This window comes from Symphodus melops (genome assembly GCF_947650265.1).
Source record: "Symphodus melops genome assembly, chromosome: 22".
Classification (NCBI taxonomy): domain Eukaryota; kingdom Metazoa; phylum Chordata; class Actinopteri; order Labriformes; family Labridae; genus Symphodus; species Symphodus melops.
In genome coordinates this window covers 15,693,853-15,716,905 of record NC_136712.1, presented here as the reverse complement: position 1 = coordinate 15,716,905, position 23,053 = coordinate 15,693,853, and the positions used below count along the sequence as shown (strand labels likewise).

Genomic DNA, 23,053 nt, shown 5'->3' with positions numbered 1-23,053 from the left:
GTTCTTTAGGAACACAGAAACAACGAGCACAGACGGAGTTTGGATTCAGCCTTTTTATTAAGAAAGGAAAATTCATCGGTCAACTGAAACTGAAACTCATCAATACATTAAGTTAGGATACATTTGATATCGGCAAAACTAACGTTCAAAATGTTGCACATTATACCTCTGACTGGCAGATTATAGACCTGCCAGTCAGGTGTGCTCTACTTGGATTTGTCACTTCAGGCTTCACACAAACAACTGTGACAACATTGTTTACTCATTGAAAGGTGTCAACAAAATAAAAAGCATAAAAAGAATAAAAGTTGAACTTTGAGAGAAAGTCTGGCTGGTAGTTTTAATGCAGTGTGCCATTCCAGTGGTAGCACTGCCACATATTTGTGCCACACTGATCTCTTGAAAACAATGGCACGGCCAGCACAAAGCTGTTTACCTGCTTATCATGTATTAGCAGACTTGGAGTTTACCTCCACGCTGACAGCGCAGCGAGGCGGGACTTACAGTGTGCAGATGCTTTGAGCTGCACGGCAAAAACTCTCACCTTAACAAGCTGTTAAAATAAAACTCTATTCTTCGCTTGTAATATCTTGAAATAAGATGTGTCATGGTTTGTTCTTGTTCGTTTTATTATTTGTTAAATTCATTGTTCAGAGTGTATTTCCTGTTTCATTTTGTCACTTCCTTTCTTCGTGTTAGTTGTTTTTCTTGTGTTAAAGAGGTTATGAAGGAAGCACTGACCCTAGCTGACCTTTCCTTAGCTTTTAGAAATGTTAAACCGATCTTACCATGGCTGCCACTTAGACGCTTCTGGGTCAATTTACTCAGTTAGGAACTTTCCTAAGCAAAAAAGACAATTCAAATGCACCTTCTGTGTTCTTCCCTCTTGCTTCATTATATGTCAAACATCCCACGTGTTAGGTACTGTGTTTGGTCTTACCTGTGGCTTCTCTTTGAGATGTTTCCTGTCGTTGTTTCCTGTCGTTGTTTACTTTTGAAGTCGTGTATGTAAAGCTATTGTGGTACCTTAGCTATCTCAATCCAGCTGTTAAAGTAACAGGTAGCTAAACAGAAATCCAAAAAGCCGACAAGCATATGTGCCATGAGTTGAAAAACTATTTTATAAAATGTAGGAAAGGAGGAAGCAAAGAGATTTAGAATAAAGGAAGGTTGAACATGAAAGTTGTCGGTGAAATGAGTGTAACGGTATAAATCCCGGTGAAAATCTGCATGTATCAAAAAGTAGTTAATTACGATGTTTTGTTCTTTCCTGGTTGCATTAAAATCAGGAAGAAGCTGTAGCTGTTGCAGCTTGTGCAGTTTGTGAGCTCACGCTGAGGACCTGGCAGACTCTCATACGGTTATTTCCGCATAAGAAAAGCCGTAAGCCTTACCTTTAACACGGTAACACAATATAATAACCTCTCCAGAGTGTGTAAGGGCTGCTGTTAGCATTAAGCCCTAAAGAGGCCTATATTCGTTAGATCTCCGTCAGTCTCCTCCTTGATCTGGCTCAGCAGGAATCCTTAATGTCTTAATGGTTTTATTTTTAAAATCATAGGAGGTGAACACTTACTTTACCTTATATGCATCGTTTTGTGAGTCATTTCTGCAGAGTCTGAGGGAAAAAGTCTGCCTCATGAGAATAAAGCGCATCAGTGTGCAAAAAAAGTCCAACCAAGTCCTCTCATTTTCAGTATAAAAAAAGACCCTCAGTTTGAGATGCAGCATCTACCTCACATCGAGAATAAGCAGCTTATTCTACACTCAGTCTCTTTAGACAAGATCTTAATGCCAAATGACTAAACCATACATTTAAAACGTTACAATGCCTCCAATCTGATTAACGGACAGGCAAAGCCAATTACGGCTGTCTATTCAGAGTTATTTCTAGTGCCAGGAATCCTGTTAATGACACGCTAACACCCAGGTATGCAGATACACACTGTCACTGCTACTAGGTAGTTCAGTGTATCCTGAAGCCAATTACTTCTGTCTATTTGAGTTGCTCTTTTTTTAGAAGTGAATTGCGTGTCATGCTAGAAATCTTCCTTTGGTTGAGTATCTCAAATTAGCATCTGTTCTCATTAAGAAAACCCATATGTGTATATTTCATCACAGAACTTGTATTTTTTATTTGTTTCTTCTGTGAACAGAATTAACGGTTGTTTGAAGGTCTCATCTTTACTGACGCAATATCTGAATTACTGAAAACATCTACAAAGCACAAAACTTTATAATGTGCACACACGCACAGCATGCAGGGCCAGGGGTATTTCTGTCATCAGCACACACTATCGTCACTAAAGGCTTGGCGAGCTTCGGACAAGGAGTTCCTTTTGTCTCCTGCCCGTCAATCCAATATGGCTGCTGGCAGTGACTCAACTTCATTATTAACTTCCCACGGCTTAAAACTACTGAACGCTTACTGAACAAAGTCACTGAAGGAGAGGCTTAAATGAGCCTTACTTTCTCTGCCCCGATGGTTGAAGCTGGGTGGGAACAAGAAGAGGGGGAACTAAAGTGTAAAGGCAGCAAAGACAAACATAAACTCTACTGTTAATCCACAAAACAATCCTGAACGTTTACAGTCATAGTTAGTCATTTTATGGGGGAAAATGCTTGTTCTCTTGTATTTTACTGTAAATATACTGCAGCCAGCATCAGGCTAGCTTAGCTTAGCTTATATAAGTAAAATACTGAAACGATAGTAACCAACAAGACTGGCATCTTTGCCTCCTAGAACCTCGCTGCAAGAACATGCAAAAAGAGTTTACAGTAACCAGACACTTTTATGGTTTATGTGTCAGATTACAAGTTAATGGAAAAATATATGACAAAAAAAGACAGATTTTACAACCTCTGAACGCAGCTGTTGGTCATTTTTCTTATAGTAGTTTTTAAAAAGCTATGCTAACTTTCCAGCTACATAGTATGACTTTCTTAAACAAAGCCCTGCTTTAGAGTCTAAAGAAGACACATGATGTTGTTAAGACAAAAGGCTTCAACGTTGCCAAAACACCAATTAACTTATTTCTTGCAGTATGTTTTTTAAACTGAAAAAATGGGCAAAACAAACTATTTTGTCGGAAGTTACCTTGTTGTAACGAAGAACAAAGATCCCTATTTAAAGCTCTGACACATTGAATTTCAGAAAGAACACGTAACCATCTGCTGTATGCATTTTTTATTTCTATTTCCTACTTTGACTTGAATGCCACAAAGTTTAAAATGAATTCTTCAATCTGAAACAAAGTGACAGCCACTATGGCTGAAAATGCGAGAAAAGAATTTTTTGCTTTTAGCTTAGTGGTTCTGGTTTTTCTGTGCCGATGATCATTCCTTTGTTTCTTTGTCCTGCATTGAACTCCAGACTCAGCCAAGTCTGTTCAGAGTGCTAAAAGTCTTGAGACCAATGTTGCTCCTTTTGGCTTGTCAGCGAGGATAACCAGCCAACCTGTGATAGGTGGCCCAAATTCAGCCCTACCTTCCCTGCTGTGTTTAAATGGATAGATTAGAGACAACCAAGGGGGGCTAAGGAGGACTTTGTCACCTCTAGGCTTTATCCCTCAAAGAATCAGCACAGTCTGAAGTACTAATGTCACTAAAGTGATGTCACTTTAAGCCACAAGCATTCAGGGGCTCACTGTATAAAAGCTCAGCTGAGACAACTAAGGCTTGCACAGGAACAAGCGCAAAACATGCAGAGCTGGAGCCTCGGAGGGATTAGGTAATCAGTTGTGATATTGAGCATTGGTGAGGTGCTACAGAAATGGAAACACTGATGGAGAGAACAGAGAGTCTCAGTGTTTGTTGGAGGGCATATGAAAAAAAAAACTAGAGCAGCTGGAGCGAAGGGACCAAAAGACACTCAAGAAGCAGAAGAATCAGAGCGATTCAGACAGAAACATGAGGCTGAACAGGATTCAAAGAGTCAGTCATCAGCCAAGAATGCCATCCTTCATTTTCTTCAAAACAGACTTTTAGTGACTGGTAAAGTCTGACTCAGATGATTTTTATTTTGAACTATTGTTTATGCAGGGAAAAGTGACCGGACATGCAGAGTCTTTGCTCTTTCTGTTTGGCTAACGACAAGCTACAGGGCTTTTTTTTAAATTCAATTCCAAGTCCCAGTTTCAGGACTTCACCTCCTTTGGCAGCGAGCTATCTGGTCCTATCATTTCTGTCATCATATGGTGAAAAGACAAAGTTACAACTAACTGGCAAACAAAGTGGATTTTTTGTGACTAATCTTAGATTATGTAAAACATGGACATAGCTTCAGTTGCGTCACCCAGAGGTTTCTGAAGAACCACCAGCGGAAATGCTCACCAACACTCACAACCGATCTGGAAACAGACAAAGAAATGAAGCTGAGGCGGGCCTTAAAGCCAAAGCAAACAATACTGTACCCACCTGTCATCTCAGACACACCCCTCATTTTGCAAATGTACAAATAACTTTTCTTGAAAGAGCCCACAGCCTCCTTGTGGGCCGCTTTCGAATTTGCACCAGGCACAGGTCAAGCCTTCTCCTCAGGGTGCCTTGGACTGCTTCCAGCAGGTTCCAGAAGTCTATCACCTGTCGTTTGCACATTTGTTTTCCACATTATTTTGTTGTTCTCCTGTGATCTTATGAACTCTCAACTACAGCTGAACTCTGATCTGCCCTGCGCTTCACAAACTATTTCGGTACGTACACTGTAGTGCATTCACCGTCGGACAGAATGTGGTGCACTAAGGTGCTGTGTGGGCTTGGTGTTAGGCTTGAAGAAAACAATCCCTAACTTCCTTTACACTGAATTCAAGCTGCACAACAAACACATTGAAACTGTTGTTAAATATAAAATAGTGATTAAGAACCAAACCCACCCAAAAACACGCCTGCAGCAGTTTCGAAAGTATTTAGAAATAACTTCTAGTAAGTTAGACATCCAAAAATGATCTGCAATGTATACTTACTGGCCATTACACACCAAAGAAGAAGATGTTTATGAAGCAGAAAGACTTATACAATAGGAGGTTTAACTAAAGCTTTACTCAAAGACTGGGGTATCTCAGCCTCTTAAACACCCACATCTGGATCCTTCTTTGTCTAATCTGTCCTTAATTTCACAACATTGTAACACATTATAAAAAGCTCTTTTTTTCCTGCATCTCATGACTTCAAATTGCTTAACAAGTGTGACGGGGTTGAGTTGAGAAAGGTCTTTACAGAGTCTTTACAAAGATTCTGTGTGGATCGTATGCATGCCTTGGATCACTGTATGGATGACACAGACAGTATGTATATAGGGCTGCATCCAGCGAGTGTGTGTATGTGTGTGTTCTGTTTATTCATTCTGTGCATGTGTGAGTGTGTGTGTGTGTGTGTTTCAATCTTTAATGCAGAGAGCCTAATCTTTATTTAATCACAGACTGTTCTGAGTGCTTCCCTGACCGAGACAAGAGGGAGGGTTTCAGAGAAGAATACTGCAGACTGGATGTTTGGTTGGTGGTGTTGGGTTGCCAGGTTTGGGGGGTCCAGAAGTGTACAAGCAGCCTGTTGGTTTTGATTGGCCACCAAGTGTTTCCACAATGACAGAGAAGCATTCTGACTCGGGACAAAACAGCAGGAATGAGCAAATAAAGGTCAGAGCACAAAATCCTACACACTGATCTTTTTTGGGAATAAGTGAGGTTTTCATGTTAATCTCCACTGGGGGGTTGTGTGTTTGTTCACTCCACACTGGCATCGCTGTTCCTTCTTCTCGGTGTTGACTAGCACAGAGGTGTGTGTTACTAAATTGTCTCTGGGATTTGCAAATATTGTGGCAAGTTTCCTGCCGTGGCGTAGCAACAGCCGGTGAAAAAACAACAACCGTCATCTTGAATCTTAAAGCACACTGTCACGTAATATGTTCAATAATGTATGTGCTTTTATGGAAGTAAAGGCTTTTTCTTTTTGTGTGTTGTTTTTCTGTGTGGGGAGGATTTGGAGGTGCGTATCAGGTGTCAGTTTAAGTTGAAGTTTCCAGAGAACATAGCCTGCTGTTTGTGTTTTCTTAAAGGTAGAGGAAGCACTCGCACGGCCTCCTCTTGTGAAAAGTGAAGCCAAAATCCCTCGACCACAGGCGCTGACATTTGGATGGGGCAGAGGAGAGTGGCTGGTACTGCACATCCCTTCGGCAGTGTGGAAAATTCAGACTGTTCTGTCTATCTACCCTAACCCTTTATATAAAAGACCATTTTAATAAAGCTTTGGATACTGATGCCAGATAAATCTTAGACTATAATTAAACAGCCTCATATTACTTCCATTTAGATGCACATTTAAAACTCTTTGTATTCTCTGACAGTGGAGAGTTGCATTTCTCAAACACATTTTCTAACAATATTGTAACGTGGAAAACTAAGAGAGGAGCCCATAATGGAAAATAACAACAATGAATGCAAACTTGTGTGAAATCTCTGTGAAAGTCTTGCATGCAGCCAGGTGGCCTAAATGATCAACTGATTGATCCTCAATAGTTCCCCAGACTCTTTAAAACCCTGCTGTTGTTTCTAAATGGATCAATTTAAGGCTTGGATTTTGGGGGGGATTATTTTTGCAGCTTTTGGTCACCAGAACTCCAGATGTTTCTGCCTTTATCTTCAGGATTTTTCTAAAGTGGTGTTGTTAGATACACACACACACACACACACACACACACACACACACACACACACACACACACACACACACATAAACACAGAGGAATGGGATCTGTGACAGGTCTCTGTGGGAACAGAATGGCTTTTAACCACTGGAAAGAGAGTCAGCCTGTCCTTGTTTCCCTGCACTGTACGCATTACGCACGTGTTTGGTGTGTGTGAGCTTGATGTGTGTGTGTGTGTGTGGGTGTGTGTGTGAGTTCAAAGGAGGGAGGGGATGCTGTCTTCTTCACACAGGATCACGGGATCCTCTCTGTGTCTACCACTGCAGAAATCCTCCCATCTGTCGCTCCTAATCAGCAGAGAGCAGCTTGCATGTTCACAGGGTCTAACAGGGGGATGACATCTCTCTCTCTCTCTCTCTCTCTCTCTCTCTCTCTCTCACACACACACACACACACACACACACACACACACACACACACACACAAATACACATAAAGATTACACTAATACTGACACAGCAAAGCAAACTGCATCATCACATGCCCTTCTGGCCATAACTCATTTAGCAAACTCAAAGTCATGCGTTCATTTTTGACCCTGCTTACTTTGTTCTTTTTCTAATATAGCATCGTTTAGAGCAGCATTTAGCATGCTTTGTTTCTCTTAGTGACAAAACCACAGAGAATTATCACCTGCCTTTGCAGATGCATACTTAAAAAAAGTATAATCCCTTCTGTGTTATTTTTTTAACCAAAAGCTTCTGTGCAATAAACAGAGAAAGCACATTTTAATTAGCACAACTATGTGGCTATAACATAATGAAACGGTTCAGATTTTGTTTGTTTGCAATTATAAGTGTGTCAAAACAAGATATTATTGGGTAACCATTGTATTCCGTTGTCATTGGCATGGTATCGAAACAGGTCTATTTTCATTTGTAACAATGAAACAAAATTCTGGTGTCGTGAGAGTCCCTCGTACTTTAGCTCATTGTTTGTGTTTTGCAATCTCTATAAATAAGTGTTGCTTGCCTTGGTTTGATAAGCTGTCTGAACGACCTCTCAGGTCGGCAGTTTGGTGCAGATATACTCAGAAAGTCCATTAATACATTTTTAAAGTAGAAAGCATCTTGTGTCCTTATGTATGTTATCAGGTTGCATCTCGACCAAATCTTGCAAAATGAACAAAAATGCTTCGATGTGCATGAGGCCAATTTTGAGTTTTTGTAGTATTAAATGTAAATGAATGTCTTACAGGCATGAGTCCATGGGGTTAGTTTTGAAATAAGCCCTGGTGCCCCAAGACGAGTAATTACTAAAATCCCAATCCCTGTCAATCTACTGTAGATATCATATGCAGCCAGATTTACTCCATTTGAGTCGGATCTATCAGGATAACGTGAGAAGATGTTGTGACGCTGTATCTTTCCTTAAAGTCTGAAAAATCCCTGCAGTATAATCTAACAATAGCTGCTGTATCACAAGACCCCTCTGAGGTATTTGTGTATTGTAGCATGAGGAGATAAAAATAGTTCACTCTGCTCATATCAGGCTCCAAGTGAAGATAACTGACAATCAGGAGCAGAGACGGAGTTTGTCGGGAAGGTGGAGATAAAAGGGACACAAGAAAGACAAGAGAGAGTGAGGTTGAGATGATAAAGAAGCAAAAGGAAAAAGTGAAAGTGGTTTCAACATGGTTATAATTTCCTCTTGCTTGCTGGGATGGAAATAAATAAAGTGCCGAAAATGTTGATTTTTAAAGAGATACCCGAGCAGCAACTTATGATGGTGTTGAAACATGAAGCCAGTTCTGAAGTGCAGAATCCTGCAGTTCATTGAGGGTTCGCTTGAGGCTGGCTCCAGAAGCACAGGAAGTCACACACACACACACACACACACACACACACACACACACACACACACATCCCATTTCAGAAAGGATGTTTTTACAGAAGAACTCAGTATGTTTACAGCCTGGTATAAAAAAGACATCGGTCTGATAAGCACATGTCTCCATTAGCACACACTTTACGGGGATTACATTTTTCGATGATGTGCAGAAAAGGGGCCACTGGTCAGATTTGAACCCGGGCTACCACTGCACCACTGGCGTCCCATGAAGGATAAGCATTATTCACATTAAGGCTGACCTGATTGAGGAGGGTGTGGTGTAACATGTAGTCAAAACCGGTCTCATTCTTAACATGGACACAACCAAGGATGTGCCGCCTGCAGTAACAGGCGGGTGACGTCACTCAGGTTTCGTCCATCAATAATTACAGTCTATGGAGCAGCACTGTGAGGCAGCAATAATCAGCAATCAATCACGCTGCAGGATGTGAGCCATGTGGGATGAAGACAATCGGAAGTCTTTTGACTGATGTCATCTGAGGCTGATGGGATGAGGAAGCTGATTAAACTGTAAAGACTGGAGATGACCGGACGATGGCTGATGATGTCGTCTGAGGTTGATGGGATGTAAGCAGGTCTAACAGAAGAAGGGGGTTGATCAGGAACAGTTGACGATGTCATCTGAGGCTGAAGGGATGAAGAAACTGACCAGACTCGGAAGTTGACCGAACGATGGCGGATGATGTCATCTGAGGCTGAGGGGACGAAGAAGCTGATGAAAGTTGGTGGCGATGGGGGAAAGATGGGATGAGTGAACTGGTAGAAGAGAAAGCTGTATATAATACATGTGAGCAGGTGATGTGACTAGCTGAGGATAACAAGGAAATGAATAAGCATGTGTGGAGGAGCGATGTGTCACACTATGACAAGACCTGCAGCAGAGCAGCATGTAGAATAAAGTGTTCATAAAGGCCCTGCTTGCTGCAAACTTAAAATAAACACAATTACAAAAAATGCTGTTACACGTTTATAAAAGTAATGCTGGTTAGTTTATCACGCCCATTCTTTCTGAAAGCATTTCAGGAGCATTTTACAAACACTGAGCAGCACTCAATTCAGTCACAACCAACATAAATCCAGATTATTTTCTCTGTTTTATGGCCCCGTGTTTTGTCTTCTCTCTCCTCAGGTCTGTCCTGTACACCTGTCCTGCCTCCTCGCCGAGGGTCCTTCTACGTTGAGAGCGGCACCGGCGTGTCAGTCGGCAGCATGTTGACCTTCTGGTGCAGAGAGGGATACCAGCTGGTCGGCAGCGACAAAATACAATGCACAGTGAAGAAAGGCAAAGCGCAGTGGAGCAACTACCTGCCTGTGTGTGAAGGTAAGGTTATTATTTTTAACCTAATTCTCCAAAATGATCACAATCCAGTGGGATTTTAGGCCCAATTTTAAGTTTAAAAAACACATTTCAGTTACATTACAAGTTAAAAGTTTGTTGTTTTATTTTGAAATGTGGCCAAATTAACCTTCAAATCTACAAACACACCTTTTCTTTGTTTCATAGCTGTTCAGTTGAGAAGGTGTCATTTATCACTCAACCGAAAAACAATGCAGAACTTCATGAAGCATTCCCAACAATGAGCCATTCACAGTTTCACTGTGTACTTAGACTTGCATGGCTTCATCTGGGCATAACTCAAAATGAACGGTCACTGTGTGAAATGTTGGCCGGTTGGACCTTCACACCTGGATATAAACCGCCTGCAGCCTGCATGTCCAACATGTATGGCAACTTTCTAATGCTCAGGGAAAATGTCCATCCTTTTCTGTCAACTTTTAAACTCAACATGTGAAATCAACATATAATACACTGTAAATCTTTCAGGATCTTTTGTGTTAATTCATCTGAATGTTTTCTTTGTTCCCATAGCGATCCCTCGACCTGAGGACCGGGGTCTGAGAGTGGCCGTTCTGGCTTCAGTGGTGAGTGGAATCGTCATCCTGGCCATGTCCTTGTCCTTCCTCATCTGCTGCCTGCAGGAACGATCCGGTCGAGAACGAGCAAAGAAGGAGGGGCGGAGCAGGTACGACTGGACAGATTGATGTTCAAATTCAACTTGCTTACTATCCCTTATGTGGTCACACTCGCTCCTCGTAATCTGAAGAGCACTGAGCTGACAGAGCTGTCTCGTCTTCAGGCGCAGAGACAAACGCACGGCCCGACGCAGCGAGTGTTGGCTGGAGAGAGAAGAAGGTGAATGGGAATCATTCCCCCCTCCAAAGATCTTCCATCTGTCGCAGAGGATGAACCCCCGTCTCGCCCCTGACAGTCCGCTCTACCTGACCGCAGGACTTAGTGGATATGAGAACAGAGGATATCAGAGGTAAACATACAAGAAAGTACATCGCTTCTGCTCCAAATGCAGCCAAAATAGCGTCCGTATTCCTCCACTGCCGGTTGATGCACTTTCAGTACATACCTAGGAACCTTTTGCAATTATTAGTTTGTCATAGGACCAGTCGGAGACAGAACAACATCCGTTTGATGTGCTATGGATGTGCTATTTTTATATAATATGTATTTTATTTATGTGCTGTTTTCAAATAAACATTCTCAACCTAAATTAGCATTTACTTGAAAGCAGAAACAAGTGTAAAAAATGTTTCTAATACTTGGAAATAAATTCAGGCATCAAGGGGTTTTAATTGGTGACTACATTTCCCATAGTGCTATTTGACCTGTTGTTTGTCTATATGTGAGACCTGTGACTCTCTTGCCTAATGCAACCCCAGCTGGGAAAGCAGTATAGATAATAAATGGATTATTATGTTATTATTACTATGTCATGGAGTTACATGTGGGGAGGAGTGACACATTTATAAGACCCTCTGAGAAGTAAATACTATTAAGAAACTCAGTATACCTGGAGGATAACAAGTCCTCAGAAAAATAAAGAAATCATAAAAACATTCAAACACGGAAATCAGACATCTGAACACATCAAAAAATCTACAGTACTTCTATAATGGTGGAAATAAAGAAACTTACATTGATAGAATTTAAGTTCCCCAAAAGATAAACTGACTGAACAAAACAGAGAGGGACTCCTGTTCATGGCTCACGGCTCACCGTGGATGGAAACTGGTGCACAGGATGTCGGTTAACCGAAAGGGTTTTTTTAAGCTGCAGACTCTACTGTGATTGGTCACTCTGCAAAAAGTGAGACTGAAGAACGTGCAGAGCTCCAGTGGATGTGACATTGACAAAATGAATTTCATTGCAAGTGTTCTGTCAAGGTCATTTAAAAGAGGTTACATATTCATGCTCATAAAGTTCTGATTTTGTAGGCTATTCATGAACTACAGTTTGGTGTATCTGTAACTTCACCCACACATGCACCTTTGGCCTTCATCATCAAGATATAAAGATGTTAAACACACTGTTGCTCTGACTGGCTTAGCTCTAACAGCTTTTAATGTTTCAGTACTGATACTGAGGGTTTTTATTCAGCTTATTTAAACTCTGAATTTCTTTGTCTCTCTTGTCTCCAATACAGAAGCCAGGAGAGTTTGCTGAAGGCCATGCCGCTGTATCGCTCAGATTCTCAGCTTTACCCGCACGTTGTCCTGCAGAGGGTCCCGACTCCTACGGCGCCCTCCGCCCCTTCAGCTCCATCAGCCCCCTTCTACATGCACGTCCCGTCCTCCACCTCTGCTGCCTCCACACCGGCCCACACGACTGCCCACAGCCAGCCTCACATGATGGGGCAGTACCCTACTCCAACTTACCCACCAAACCCAAACACGGCTGTGCCAGCATACCCCCACCCAACACCAGCGCCTATTTACCCCAACCCTAACCCGACACCACAGCGCCCTTGGCAGTAGCTGCAGCACATCTTCCAGATTTCATATATTCCAGGTGCTGGGCTACTCCTGCAGAAGACGTTGAAGAAGAAGGGAGATGGACAGCACAAGAGGTCTTTTTTACTCTTCCTTATCTGCATTTTCACCAACAGAAAGTTGCAAATGCAGACAAAAAAAAACAAAAAAACGTAGGTGTAGGGATGGAGATGCAGCAAGAGTAGAAGCTCCCCTTTTTTTCTGCATGCTTGCTGAACTGTTCCTGGATTTTGGACACAAACAAGAGCTGAAAACTCTAAATTTTTACCTTGCAGGAGTGTTTGGAGCAAGTCTTGCTTTATTTCAGCCATCAGGAATGACAGCGAAGCTTCAGGTAGCCAGCCTTCAAGGGAAGACGTTTGTGGAAGAATAACCTCCAATGAAGGATCCTTCAGGACTTTTTTGGCCGCCAATGTTAAGGCAGCTAACCACACAGTCATTATCTTGTTTTTAATAGTTAAATGGGTTCTTTGTTAACAAAATAATTCCTATCAGCCTTCCTGAGGACCACAAACTATAGAACAATATCTATTTTTGATTTAAGATTTAACATACTGTTCTGAGTTCTCTCAAATCTGCAAAGTAATGAAGGTTTCTCTTGTAAACTTTTACATGCAAACAGACTGATGATAGAGATTCATGGTTAGGACAACACTGTGATTTAGAGGCCATAACTGCTGCAACCACTGAGTGCATCTGATCCGGTGCTGTTTATATGGGTTTACGACATCGATCACTTTAAAGCAACATTATGAAGGCTGCAGCACCCACCACAGGTCTCTGAGTCTAACTGCACTGTTGTAAAACTGTATTGACAAAGCCAGCTTGAGGTCATGCCTGCAGTCTACTTTTACCCCAACTTCTCGCCAATGCGTAAAAGTCTGTATGGCTTCTTGCTTGGTCACTCGCTTGTTTTTCTTTGTAGCTTTATCAGTCATCGTCCTCTTTTGTCTCTCAGCCTCTGTATCAAACCAGGACGGGATAACAAGGCTTCCTTTTGGCTGAAGGCTGGAATGTGAACTTGTGCCGGAAAGCTGTATGCCAATTCACGAGAGACCCGCTGCCAAAGTTACACAAGGCAACTGAGACACTCTGTGGACATGGGATAGATGCTATTCTCCCTGTTGCAAGTGAATGACCTGTTAGATCAACCCAAACACTACTTATTTTAAAGTGAAAAGGTATTGTTGCTTTAAATTACATTCTTCACCCAAACCATGAACTAAATGAATAGTTGTTTCTGCCTGTGTCTGTTTGCTTGTTTTTTTCTCTTTAACGCTTTAACTGGTTTTGTCACGTAAATATTATTGCTCTGTTTTTGGTTCGGAGGTTGACTGTTTAAGATGTAACAAGTAGGAGTATAAAAGGCTCAAATATTCTCACGTGGGCAGGACCATACTTGGAAAAAAAGTGTTGCCCATTGATGCAATCAGAGGGATTTTTAGCCTTGAAAGAAAGTCTTGCGAATGTACTCAATTTTAGAAAGACCGATTGTGCAGTGTTACAAAGATTTGTATTAGATATAAGAAAGTCAGAGAGACTGCGAGGCTGCTGTTCCATCCTCGATGTATTATTAACCTGCACAGAAATGCACTGGTATGTCAAGATGTAGAAGCTTGAACTCTTTAAAAGTCTGCTTATTTACAGTGAAGACATCCATTGTTTCTAATGAAGAATTTACCTTCAACCTTTGTTTTATTCTCCCTCTGTGTATATGCATCATAAACTGTGTCCAAGAGCTCCTCCCCTGTTTAAGCTTTAGCTCACAGCTGTGTGAACGTTTCTTTATTTCGAATAGAAGGACTCGATTAGACACACTAACAAACTGCACTTTACATTTTTTGAAGGGGAAGGGAAGGGAGGGTGAAATGGCCCCCGACGGGTGGGTCCTTACAATACTTCTCTTTCTGTAAACTGTTGTACATTAATGAGACTGCCATGAAAGCTGAATAAAGAGAGTTTTGTTTAGTTGAAAGGTTCAGCATGTGTTTTTAATGTGTCTTTTTTTTTTTATGGAGGAAAGAGAAACTGGTGAAGGAGGAGAGAAAATAGAAGACGTAATTCATCAAAGTGTCATAACAGCAGAAAATGAACAGAGGACCTGAGAGGCTGAAAACAAAGTCTCATAGCTGTGCCAGACATGAGGCTTAGGAGGGAAGAGCAATACATGATATTTTCGGCTTTTTTTGACAATATTTGTTTTTTTCCTGAAAGTTGGTGTTACGACCAGCTCGTTTAGGTCCTAATAAATAGTGGAGAACCACACAGCCAGTTTGATTTTAAGTGACATTTATTATACAATCACCCCAAAACACATGTAGCAGGTTGTTGATCTTGGTGGTCCACCAATGAGAGAGAGAGAAAGCCTTAGCAGCCCGGCTTATATGCCCTCCCACTCAGCTGTACTTCATCTGCAATCAACAGTAGGCGCTGGTCTCCAAACAACCAGCCGGCACGCCACCTCCAACCACCAGATGACGCCAACAAACTGAAACACAAACCAAAAACAGTACCAAGCAAAAACAGTGGCCGTCACAGTTGGATAATTCTGATGATGATGGATGGTGGATCCATCATTGGACGGATGGTGGAAGGACCTCCATATTGTAGTTTTTACATAAAGATAGGACCCTTGAAGGCAAAAACAAAAGGCTTTCTGGTATCAGAGTTCAAGGAATCAAAAATTGAAAAGTAAAATGAAAGACAGGAAAGTGACTTAACGTCGTGGCCGATCTCTTCCTACTATCTTCTTTCAGCTTCTCAACCTCATCTATTGTATTGCGGTCAAGTGAGCTGTCATTTGTAAAACCCCGGTCAAGCCAGCAGCCCGATCGAAATACGATGTGCATCTATTCAGGGATTTACCCTGCTGCCCATAAAGCAGGAAAACGGTCTTGTATTTTCGAAAACGTTCATTGAATATGAAAAACCAATAAAATGAAGAGTGAATAACAACAATTATGATAGAACATAATATAACTGAAATTTCATGTCTTGTTGATAATTTAGCAGAATTCACCTTTAATTTTCTCTACAATTACGCAGTAAAATCTGCTGAAAATCACCGGGAAAACAGTCAGGGCCCTTGGGTACAATAATCCATTGAAAGATCTTTGTCACCTCGTTGAGATTATTCAAAAACAAAACACTGAATATAACTCAAATTTCGTATCTCTCAATGAAAAATTGGCAGAATTCACCTTTAATTTTCTCAGAAATTATACAGTAAAATCTGCTGAAAATCACAGGGGTAAAACTCAGGGCCCTTGGGTACAATAATCCATTTAAAGATCTTTGTCACCTCTCTCAGATTTTTCAAAATCAAACACTGAATATGACACAAATTTCTTATGTCTTGAAAATTTTGCAGAATTCACCTTTAATTTTTTCTCAAAATTATACAGTAAGATCTGTTGAAACCTAGAAGGCTAATAGTCAGGTCCATCAGGTACAACGATCCATTGAAATATCTGTGTCACCTTTCACATATTTTACATTAAAACATTTCAATATGACCAAAATATCATACCTCTCCTTGATATTTGGAGTGAATTAACCTTGAAATGTCGCTAAAACTGTTTCGAAAAATACATATCTCTGTCAAGAGCCATAATAATTGTTGTAATTCATTATAAATGTATTTTTTGTCATGTCATATTTCGAAAATACGCGGCCGTTCTCCTGCTTTTTCGGCTCTCCAAGCACCCATACCATAAGCCCCTGAATAGACGGACATCGTATTTCAATCGGGCGGCTAGCTTGACCGTGGTACTCCACTCCAACCCTGCTCTTTAAAAAGAAAAAGATTAAAGTCCAGACTATCATGCCTTCCAACGCCACTTTTTGTCTTATATATTTAAACATAAAGAGAGCTTCCATGGGCCATGTCATACTTATTTGTACATCTATGAAATTCCTGGTTTTGTGTGTCTGGCGGGAAGGTGGTTCTATTCTTTCAGTTACTGAGGTTTGGCGCCCTCTGGTGGTCTGATGTGGCTCTTTGGCTGGTTTCTTGGAGCATAAGCTTTCTCTCTCTCTTTCGCTTCTCGCTAACCTTTTGACTAATTTGGTTTGTTGTTTTGGAATGAACTATTTCTGAAATGCAAATTTACTGTTCGGACCTCCTTTTACTGTTCTTGCCTAAATGAGGTGGTCACAGAAACCTCCTACACATACAGGACACTGATTCCAAGTGAGAAACAGATCAACTGAAAGCTTTTTGAAAAGAAGGAGGACCTGTAGTGGTTCTCAACTACCCAGTTGAGAACCACTACTATATACCACTACTATAGATCGAGACCAAGAAGCAACCTCCAGCGTAAAAAATGAAGCACTGCAAATCTGCAGGGGGGGGGGAATTATATCTATAACATATAAAACATGCTTTTTCTTTTTTTTTCTTTCTTTGTTCTGACACGTGTTCTGTTTCATCTCAGGTCCAAACTACGCTGTTGTTCATTAAATGTATCTGATTGGTTGAAAATGTTCAAAAATTGGGTCATGATTTTTCATGAAGGAGTTGGTGGTGGGTGGTGCAGAATCACTGATCTACAGTTTATCAAAATTGACCTTAAATCAGCTCACCTTTCTGATTTTCCACCAGCTAAGCTAGACCAATAACAACTTCAAACCTAAGCATGTGAAGCTCACTATTTAGGAGTCAATTTATGAACGTTGAGGACAAACTTTGCTTTGATTTAATGATTTTATTTTTTTTAGACAAAATCTAAAATGTCTTGCAACATAAAAATGTTGAGACACAAAGATTTGACATTTGACTCAACACTCAAACACCATATTATAAGGCTACTATATATATATATATATATATATATATATATATATATATATATATATATATATATATATATATATTATAACCATACTATATTATAAGGCTTTATCTTACTTTCATCTGGGATTCAGCTGCATTTAGAAATTTTGGATTGACAGGAGTGCTTCAGTTTGACCTTATCAAAGCGTAGGGCCGATAAAAGGTTCAAGGTTCAAGGTTCAAGGTTCAAGGTTCTTTATTGTCAAATATGCTCCATGTTAAACATACAGCACAGATGAAATTGCAATCCCCCCCAGTCCAAACCTGCAGTGCATAAAAAGAGCACTAAAAAAACTAGCAATACTATACAACAACCCTAACCCTAACTAAAGACATTTGGACAACAAATAACGAACAACAGACAATCGACAGACAAGGGCACTTGTGAGTATTTCACTATGAGGTAGTATGTGGATAAATTACTATGAGGTAGAATGTGGATAAATTACAGTATTAACAATATAATAATATAAAGAGAAAAGAAGCAAAGAAAGGGACAGAAAGAAAGTAGGGAAACAACTATAACAGTAAATAAAGAATTATTGGGTCCTGTCAACTACGTGTGTAAACTGTAAGTACAGATGGTGCTCGCTCTGCATGCAAAGAAGACCTGGTTGTAAAATCAGTAAACAGACTGCATTCGATGTAAATCACCTGCAATGCAAAGACATGTATGTTCTGCTTATATTTGCATTTAAGCGTGGAAAATCTAGCACTAAACACCTGCTCATTTGTTTTGTTGGCGCCTATAGATAGTTTTGATTGATGAGCTAATGTATGGCTGTAGTGCTGGGTTAAAAGGGACTCTCAGATGCAAACACTGTAAGAGAGAATTTAGACTGCAAGGGAGTAACGACGAGAGAGAAAAGGTAGTATCCCGCTTTTTGTTTGGCTTAAAAATGTAACATCAGGGATCTCTAAATAAAGAAACTGGTGGATTGTGGAAAAAAAAAGTATATTAAGAAAATGAAAAACAAACAAACAAACAAAAAACTGCAGGGAAAATGTGAGATTTGATAGATGGACAGCAGGGAGAAGGGTAGTGTGTTAAACTGTTTTAAAAAGTGGATCTTTTTATAATCAGTGTTTAATCAATAATGGATTTCTTCCTGTCAAAACCTTACTGAGGCTTCAAGATCCTTTAAAAAAGTCAATCTTCATACAGTATCTTACTAAAATGAACTAAAATGGTAAAAAGGTGTCACCATATGTGGAGTTTTAAGTCGAGGTTTTCTATCCTTGTCCAGGTGCCAAAAACCAAAATCAAACAATTTCACTGATAGCACTCCGATTTAGATGAAAATAGCAACATGTCTTTGCAGAAATCTGATAATCCAGTTCACTCTTATTTCTGCACTTATTGTTCACTTTTTTAGAAACAAGGCAGTAAGCGCAAAGAACAACAGAGACACCTGATGAAAGTCTGAAAATACCCTCCAAACTCAGCAGGGATGCTTGAAAATATTAATGACTACGTGTGCACAAAGACAAAAATAATCCTCCCAATTTGTAGAGAAAAGAAAAGAGGGAAGGAATAACATGTTACCTTTTTAACTCAACACTCTACATGTTGTTACATTTCAGGTCTTAGGTAATGAACATATGACAAAATACACTTTTCTGCTCATTTTTTGTGCGACTAAAGTTGAATTAAAATGTTATTTTTGTCTCTGATATTTTGGGAGATATGATCCAAGCCCACTTCCTCGATGCCATCCACGACTACTGTGATGACATTGGGTGGCAGGAGATCTGGTACCTCTTTGACATTTCCATTCTGGTCACTGGCGTGTTAGCTAACACTGCCCTGCTTTGGCTTTTTCTGCGGGAGAGGAAAACTCTGTCTGTCTCACAGGTAATGTTCGCAGTTCAGCATCAACCCATTTACATCCGTTCATTTGGCAGACGATTAAAATATGAAAATGATTAACTCATTCCCATATTTACTTGAGCCTCCTTGCTTTAACCACATGATTGAAACATTGTCTTTCAGGTTCTCGGTGTGAATATTGTTGTGATGGATTTTATCTACCTGTCTATAATTCCTGTGAAGTTGTTTTTTGAAGCCACGATGGCAAAAGAAGAGAACGCAACAAGACAAGGTAAACACTGCGAGACATTTCTAATGAAAAGCTTTAAAAAAACACTGCAGAAAGGACAGGCAATCATCCACTGGCTCATTTGATTTCTAACAGAAAAAAAAGGTTAATATTAAATATCTCAGTTTGTCCTGTAAAGTTGCACCTTGATTGACCTCAGGTTTTTCATTTAATCTTGATGTTTTCACTGAAAAAGAAACCAGAGTCGTAAAAGAGGAAACTTTTAATGAGCTGAATTGTAAGATCACCTTTCCATTAACTGTCCTAACACTGTAAAAACTCATTGTGAGGATTCAATTGGTGGTAATGTAGTATATTAACTTCTGCCTGGTTGGGCCAGAGGAAGCTGTAGTTGGGTTAAAGTGAAATCAAAATTTATAACATTGTTAATTTCAAGTGTCAAAAATGTTTTAAAATACATTGAAGTACTTTTTAAAAGAACGTTTTTAGACTGGTGGCCAAAATCAAAATAAAACTTCCTAAATGAAGTTTTATATGCAGAGGTTTTTAAGTTAGTTGGAAACGTGTCAGTGAAAAGTAATGGAACAATATTTAGCTTTTTGCGTCCCAAAAAAGGACTGAGACTTTTTGGGACTTGTTGATTTTGAAGTCATGGACTGATTTTGAATTTTTTTTTTATCACCCAGACTTTTCCCCTGTGCAAGGTCCCACCGTTACAAAGCCATGGCAAACAGCAATAAATGTCTTCAGTATCTTCAACCTGATTGGCTGTCCTCTGCTGCTGACCTGTATGTGTATTGAGCGCTACCTGGCCGTTATTAAACCTGTGCTGTATCTGAAGGTCAGGAAGTGGGAGTACCGAATGGTTGTTTCTGCTGTGGTGTGGGCGATCACCTCATCCTTCTGCATGGCTTCATGTAAGTGTTGGGCAACGAGTTTAGCAAATAAACTGTAATATGTACAGCAGCAATGATGCCAGGACAGTGTCAATTTCTAAGTTTGTCCTTTTAAGTACCATTTAGCACTGAGCTTCCAACATTGTTTGTTTTGCAATTGACGTTTTCATAACCTAATTTTTAACAGACATACTGCAAGATATGACTGTCATGATGGGACCAGTTTCCGTCACAGTGTCCTTCCTCTTCATCCTGATGTTCACCTGCCTTTGTGGCGTGATCTGGTCACTGATGCAGCAAAGCCCCGCTCACACCACGTTTGGAAACCAAGCCAGCTCGGAGTCCCCCCTGAAGAGACAGGCAGTGAGTAATGTTTTGGTCGTGGTGGTGCCAGCAGTGATATCTTACCTCCCAATCCTGCCAATGGTGCCCTTGGTCATCTACATACAATATCAGAATAAGGCTTTGGGTTTGGAGGTGTGTAATGTTTTTGAATTGTCTCAGTTGTTTCCCAGGTTTGGTGTGTTAATAGGTCCACTCTTCTATCTGTCCAAGGCTAGAAAACTGTGCTGCCTTGATAGTTTTCAACCAAGAAAAAAATGATATTTTGGGAAGTTTAGACAAGGATTTGTAAAATGACCGAGACAAGGCTGCTTGGATTCAAAGATGTTGTTCCCAGGGCTTCCCTCCCATTTTAAAAAGAAATCCATCAAGACAGATGTGGAGATTTAAAGGCAACAATTGCTTAACAGTGAGAAGTAATGTATTCTCTAACATTAACATTAGCTATCCTGGTTGCTGGGGGCTGGAGAAAGTCCACCTGCTGTCACTGGGCCAGAGGTGGGGTACACCTCGGACTGTTCGCCAGACAGTCACAGGGCCTGTGTATCCTGTGCAAAACTTTATAATTACATGAGTAAATCTTTCTAAAACAATCCACAGTGTTGAAACATTGTTAGTGTGTGAACATTTACAAAACACTCAAAATATTGTACATTTCAAATCCTAATGAAACAGTACAGTATCATCAGCGTAATGTTGAAGTCCCCAAATCATGCATCCTGATGCCTTCTCTAGTTAGATTTCTTTCTAATCGCTTTGCAACTTTTGTATTAATAACTGTTTTTGCAGATTGTGTGATTAAATGTGTCATGTCATCATTGCTACAAATTAACAAGAACTTATCTTAAAATCACGTCATAATTCATAGAGTTCTATGTACTGCGTACATCCCCTTCACTTTGTTTCCTCACAAAAAGAATAATTAACATTTAATTACAAGATTGTAGTTACGAAAAACAACATTTCAGACCTTTTATGAAAAAATGCTTTACTTTCAAATACTTCAACCTCCATTCCTCATTACAGCAGATACATTAATGACAATTTGTACATACAAATAGCAGACATTTCCTCTTTTGATAGCAAGGCATGCTCAATATGCTTTTAAGTGTGCCTATTTCAAAACGGCACTGATGGCAACAACAAATAGTGTCCAGTACCAACAGTTCTGCTTTTAAAGCCAAGGACAGTGCATAATGGCTGATTTATAATTACACCTCGTCCAAAACAAGTTCAAGGCAACACAATCACATTATGCTTTCAAGATTAGAGGAACCAGTGATATAACCAGAGTTTACATGTGCTGTATGAAGGCCAGTCGCCGAGCTTAAAAGGGAAATCCACCCTCACATACTTTTTACATTCGAAAAGTTTATCTTTGATTAAAGAAATTCACGGGGGCTCACTCTTCCTGTGGTAACAACAAGGGACTGGCTTTTGACTGACTGGTATTTCAAGTGAAGCCATTAAAAGAAATGTTTTGATAATGTGTTTTCTAAATCGGGATCACACCCCTTTTCACAACATGTAGTTGTAATGCATCATGGGCTCCTGTGTGTAAGGATGTTAAAATTGTTCTATAACTGTACTCTCTTTTATATAATGTATTTTCTTCAAGGTCAAACTTGATTTGCTATTAAACTCTGTTGAATTGTCACGACTTTAAGAATGTTTCCAGTTTCTTAATCTGCAAAGGGGAAAAAAAGACACAAATCAACTACACAGATGGCTGTTTAGACACAAAAGAAATGCTTTACGCATTAAGGACACATTTGATGTCATCGGACATTCAGAAAGAGATCAACTGCAACATTACTGCCTCTCTAGTAATACAAATGCTATGGCTAACTTCTGTGCAGTGAGAGGCTGTAAAATATGATTTAGGGGCTACACAATGGGTGAAGTGTAGAGGTATAAAAGACAGACTAAAGACTAAAACCATTCCTCCCAAAAAAACATGTTGGCTTGTCCCTTGCTAACACTGGAACACATTCTCGAAGCGGTCGTAAACCTTATGTATTTTTTCCAGCACCTGGACCTTCACAGACCTCTCTGGAGAACAATATGATATGTGATCACGCAGTATAGGCATACGAGGGCTCAGTCATTTAGTGCACACTGGAAATTGACACAGAAACTTCACTGAAAATGTGTTTTTTTTGTTTTTCTCCAAGGATCCTTTTTTGGGGTTTTTTGGAATTAAAGGGTGTGGCTCTCAGCACGCTGCTCTGCCGTCACATTTTTCTGGTAAAGTGACATGATGAATTTGAGATGGATAAATATAAGCACTTTAAAAAAAAAAAAAGGTCGCCAAAAATGGTCCTATATATATGCGTTAGTCCTAATAGTGCAAGAGAAACCGGCAATATGGATACAAGAAATACTCTTTGTAATGGTTGCAATGAGTGCTTACGCTTTTGAAACTGAAGCTAAACTGCAAAAGCTCCAACCTTAGCAATTGCATTTGTCTAATATCTATTATAAGCAATGTTCACTTGACAAGTCGTAAAATAGACATCACACATCACAA

General features: G+C 40.1%; 2 protein-coding genes across 2 annotated transcripts in view; both read left to right on the top strand.

The window, feature by feature from the left end:
- Positions 1-12,663, top strand: part of LOC306817604 (uncharacterized protein) — a 27,733-nt gene extending 15,070 nt beyond the window's left edge. The window contains exons 3-6 of the mRNA XM_079334626.1: positions 9,678-9,869; positions 10,419-10,572; positions 10,687-10,872; positions 12,046-12,663. Of these exons, the coding sequence (XP_079190752.1) occupies positions 9,678-9,869; positions 10,419-10,572; positions 10,687-10,872; positions 12,046-12,376 (863 nt within the window). The 3' untranslated portion in view covers positions 12,377-12,663. The remainder of the gene's footprint in view (positions 1-9,677; positions 9,870-10,418; positions 10,573-10,686; positions 10,873-12,045) is intronic.
- A 6,249-nt stretch (positions 12,664-18,912) lies between these two features.
- On the top strand, positions 18,913-20,947 carry LOC306818139 (uncharacterized protein; the record flags this gene model as incomplete). The annotated part of the gene is made up of 3 exons (XM_079335514.1): positions 18,913-19,126; positions 19,972-20,202; positions 20,369-20,947. The coding sequence occupies 3 exons, from the start codon at positions 18,913-18,915 to the stop codon at positions 20,782-20,784; spliced, it is 861 nt and encodes a 286-aa protein (XP_079191640.1). The 3' UTR covers positions 20,785-20,947.
- Positions 20,948-23,053: the final 2,106 nt, after the last annotated feature.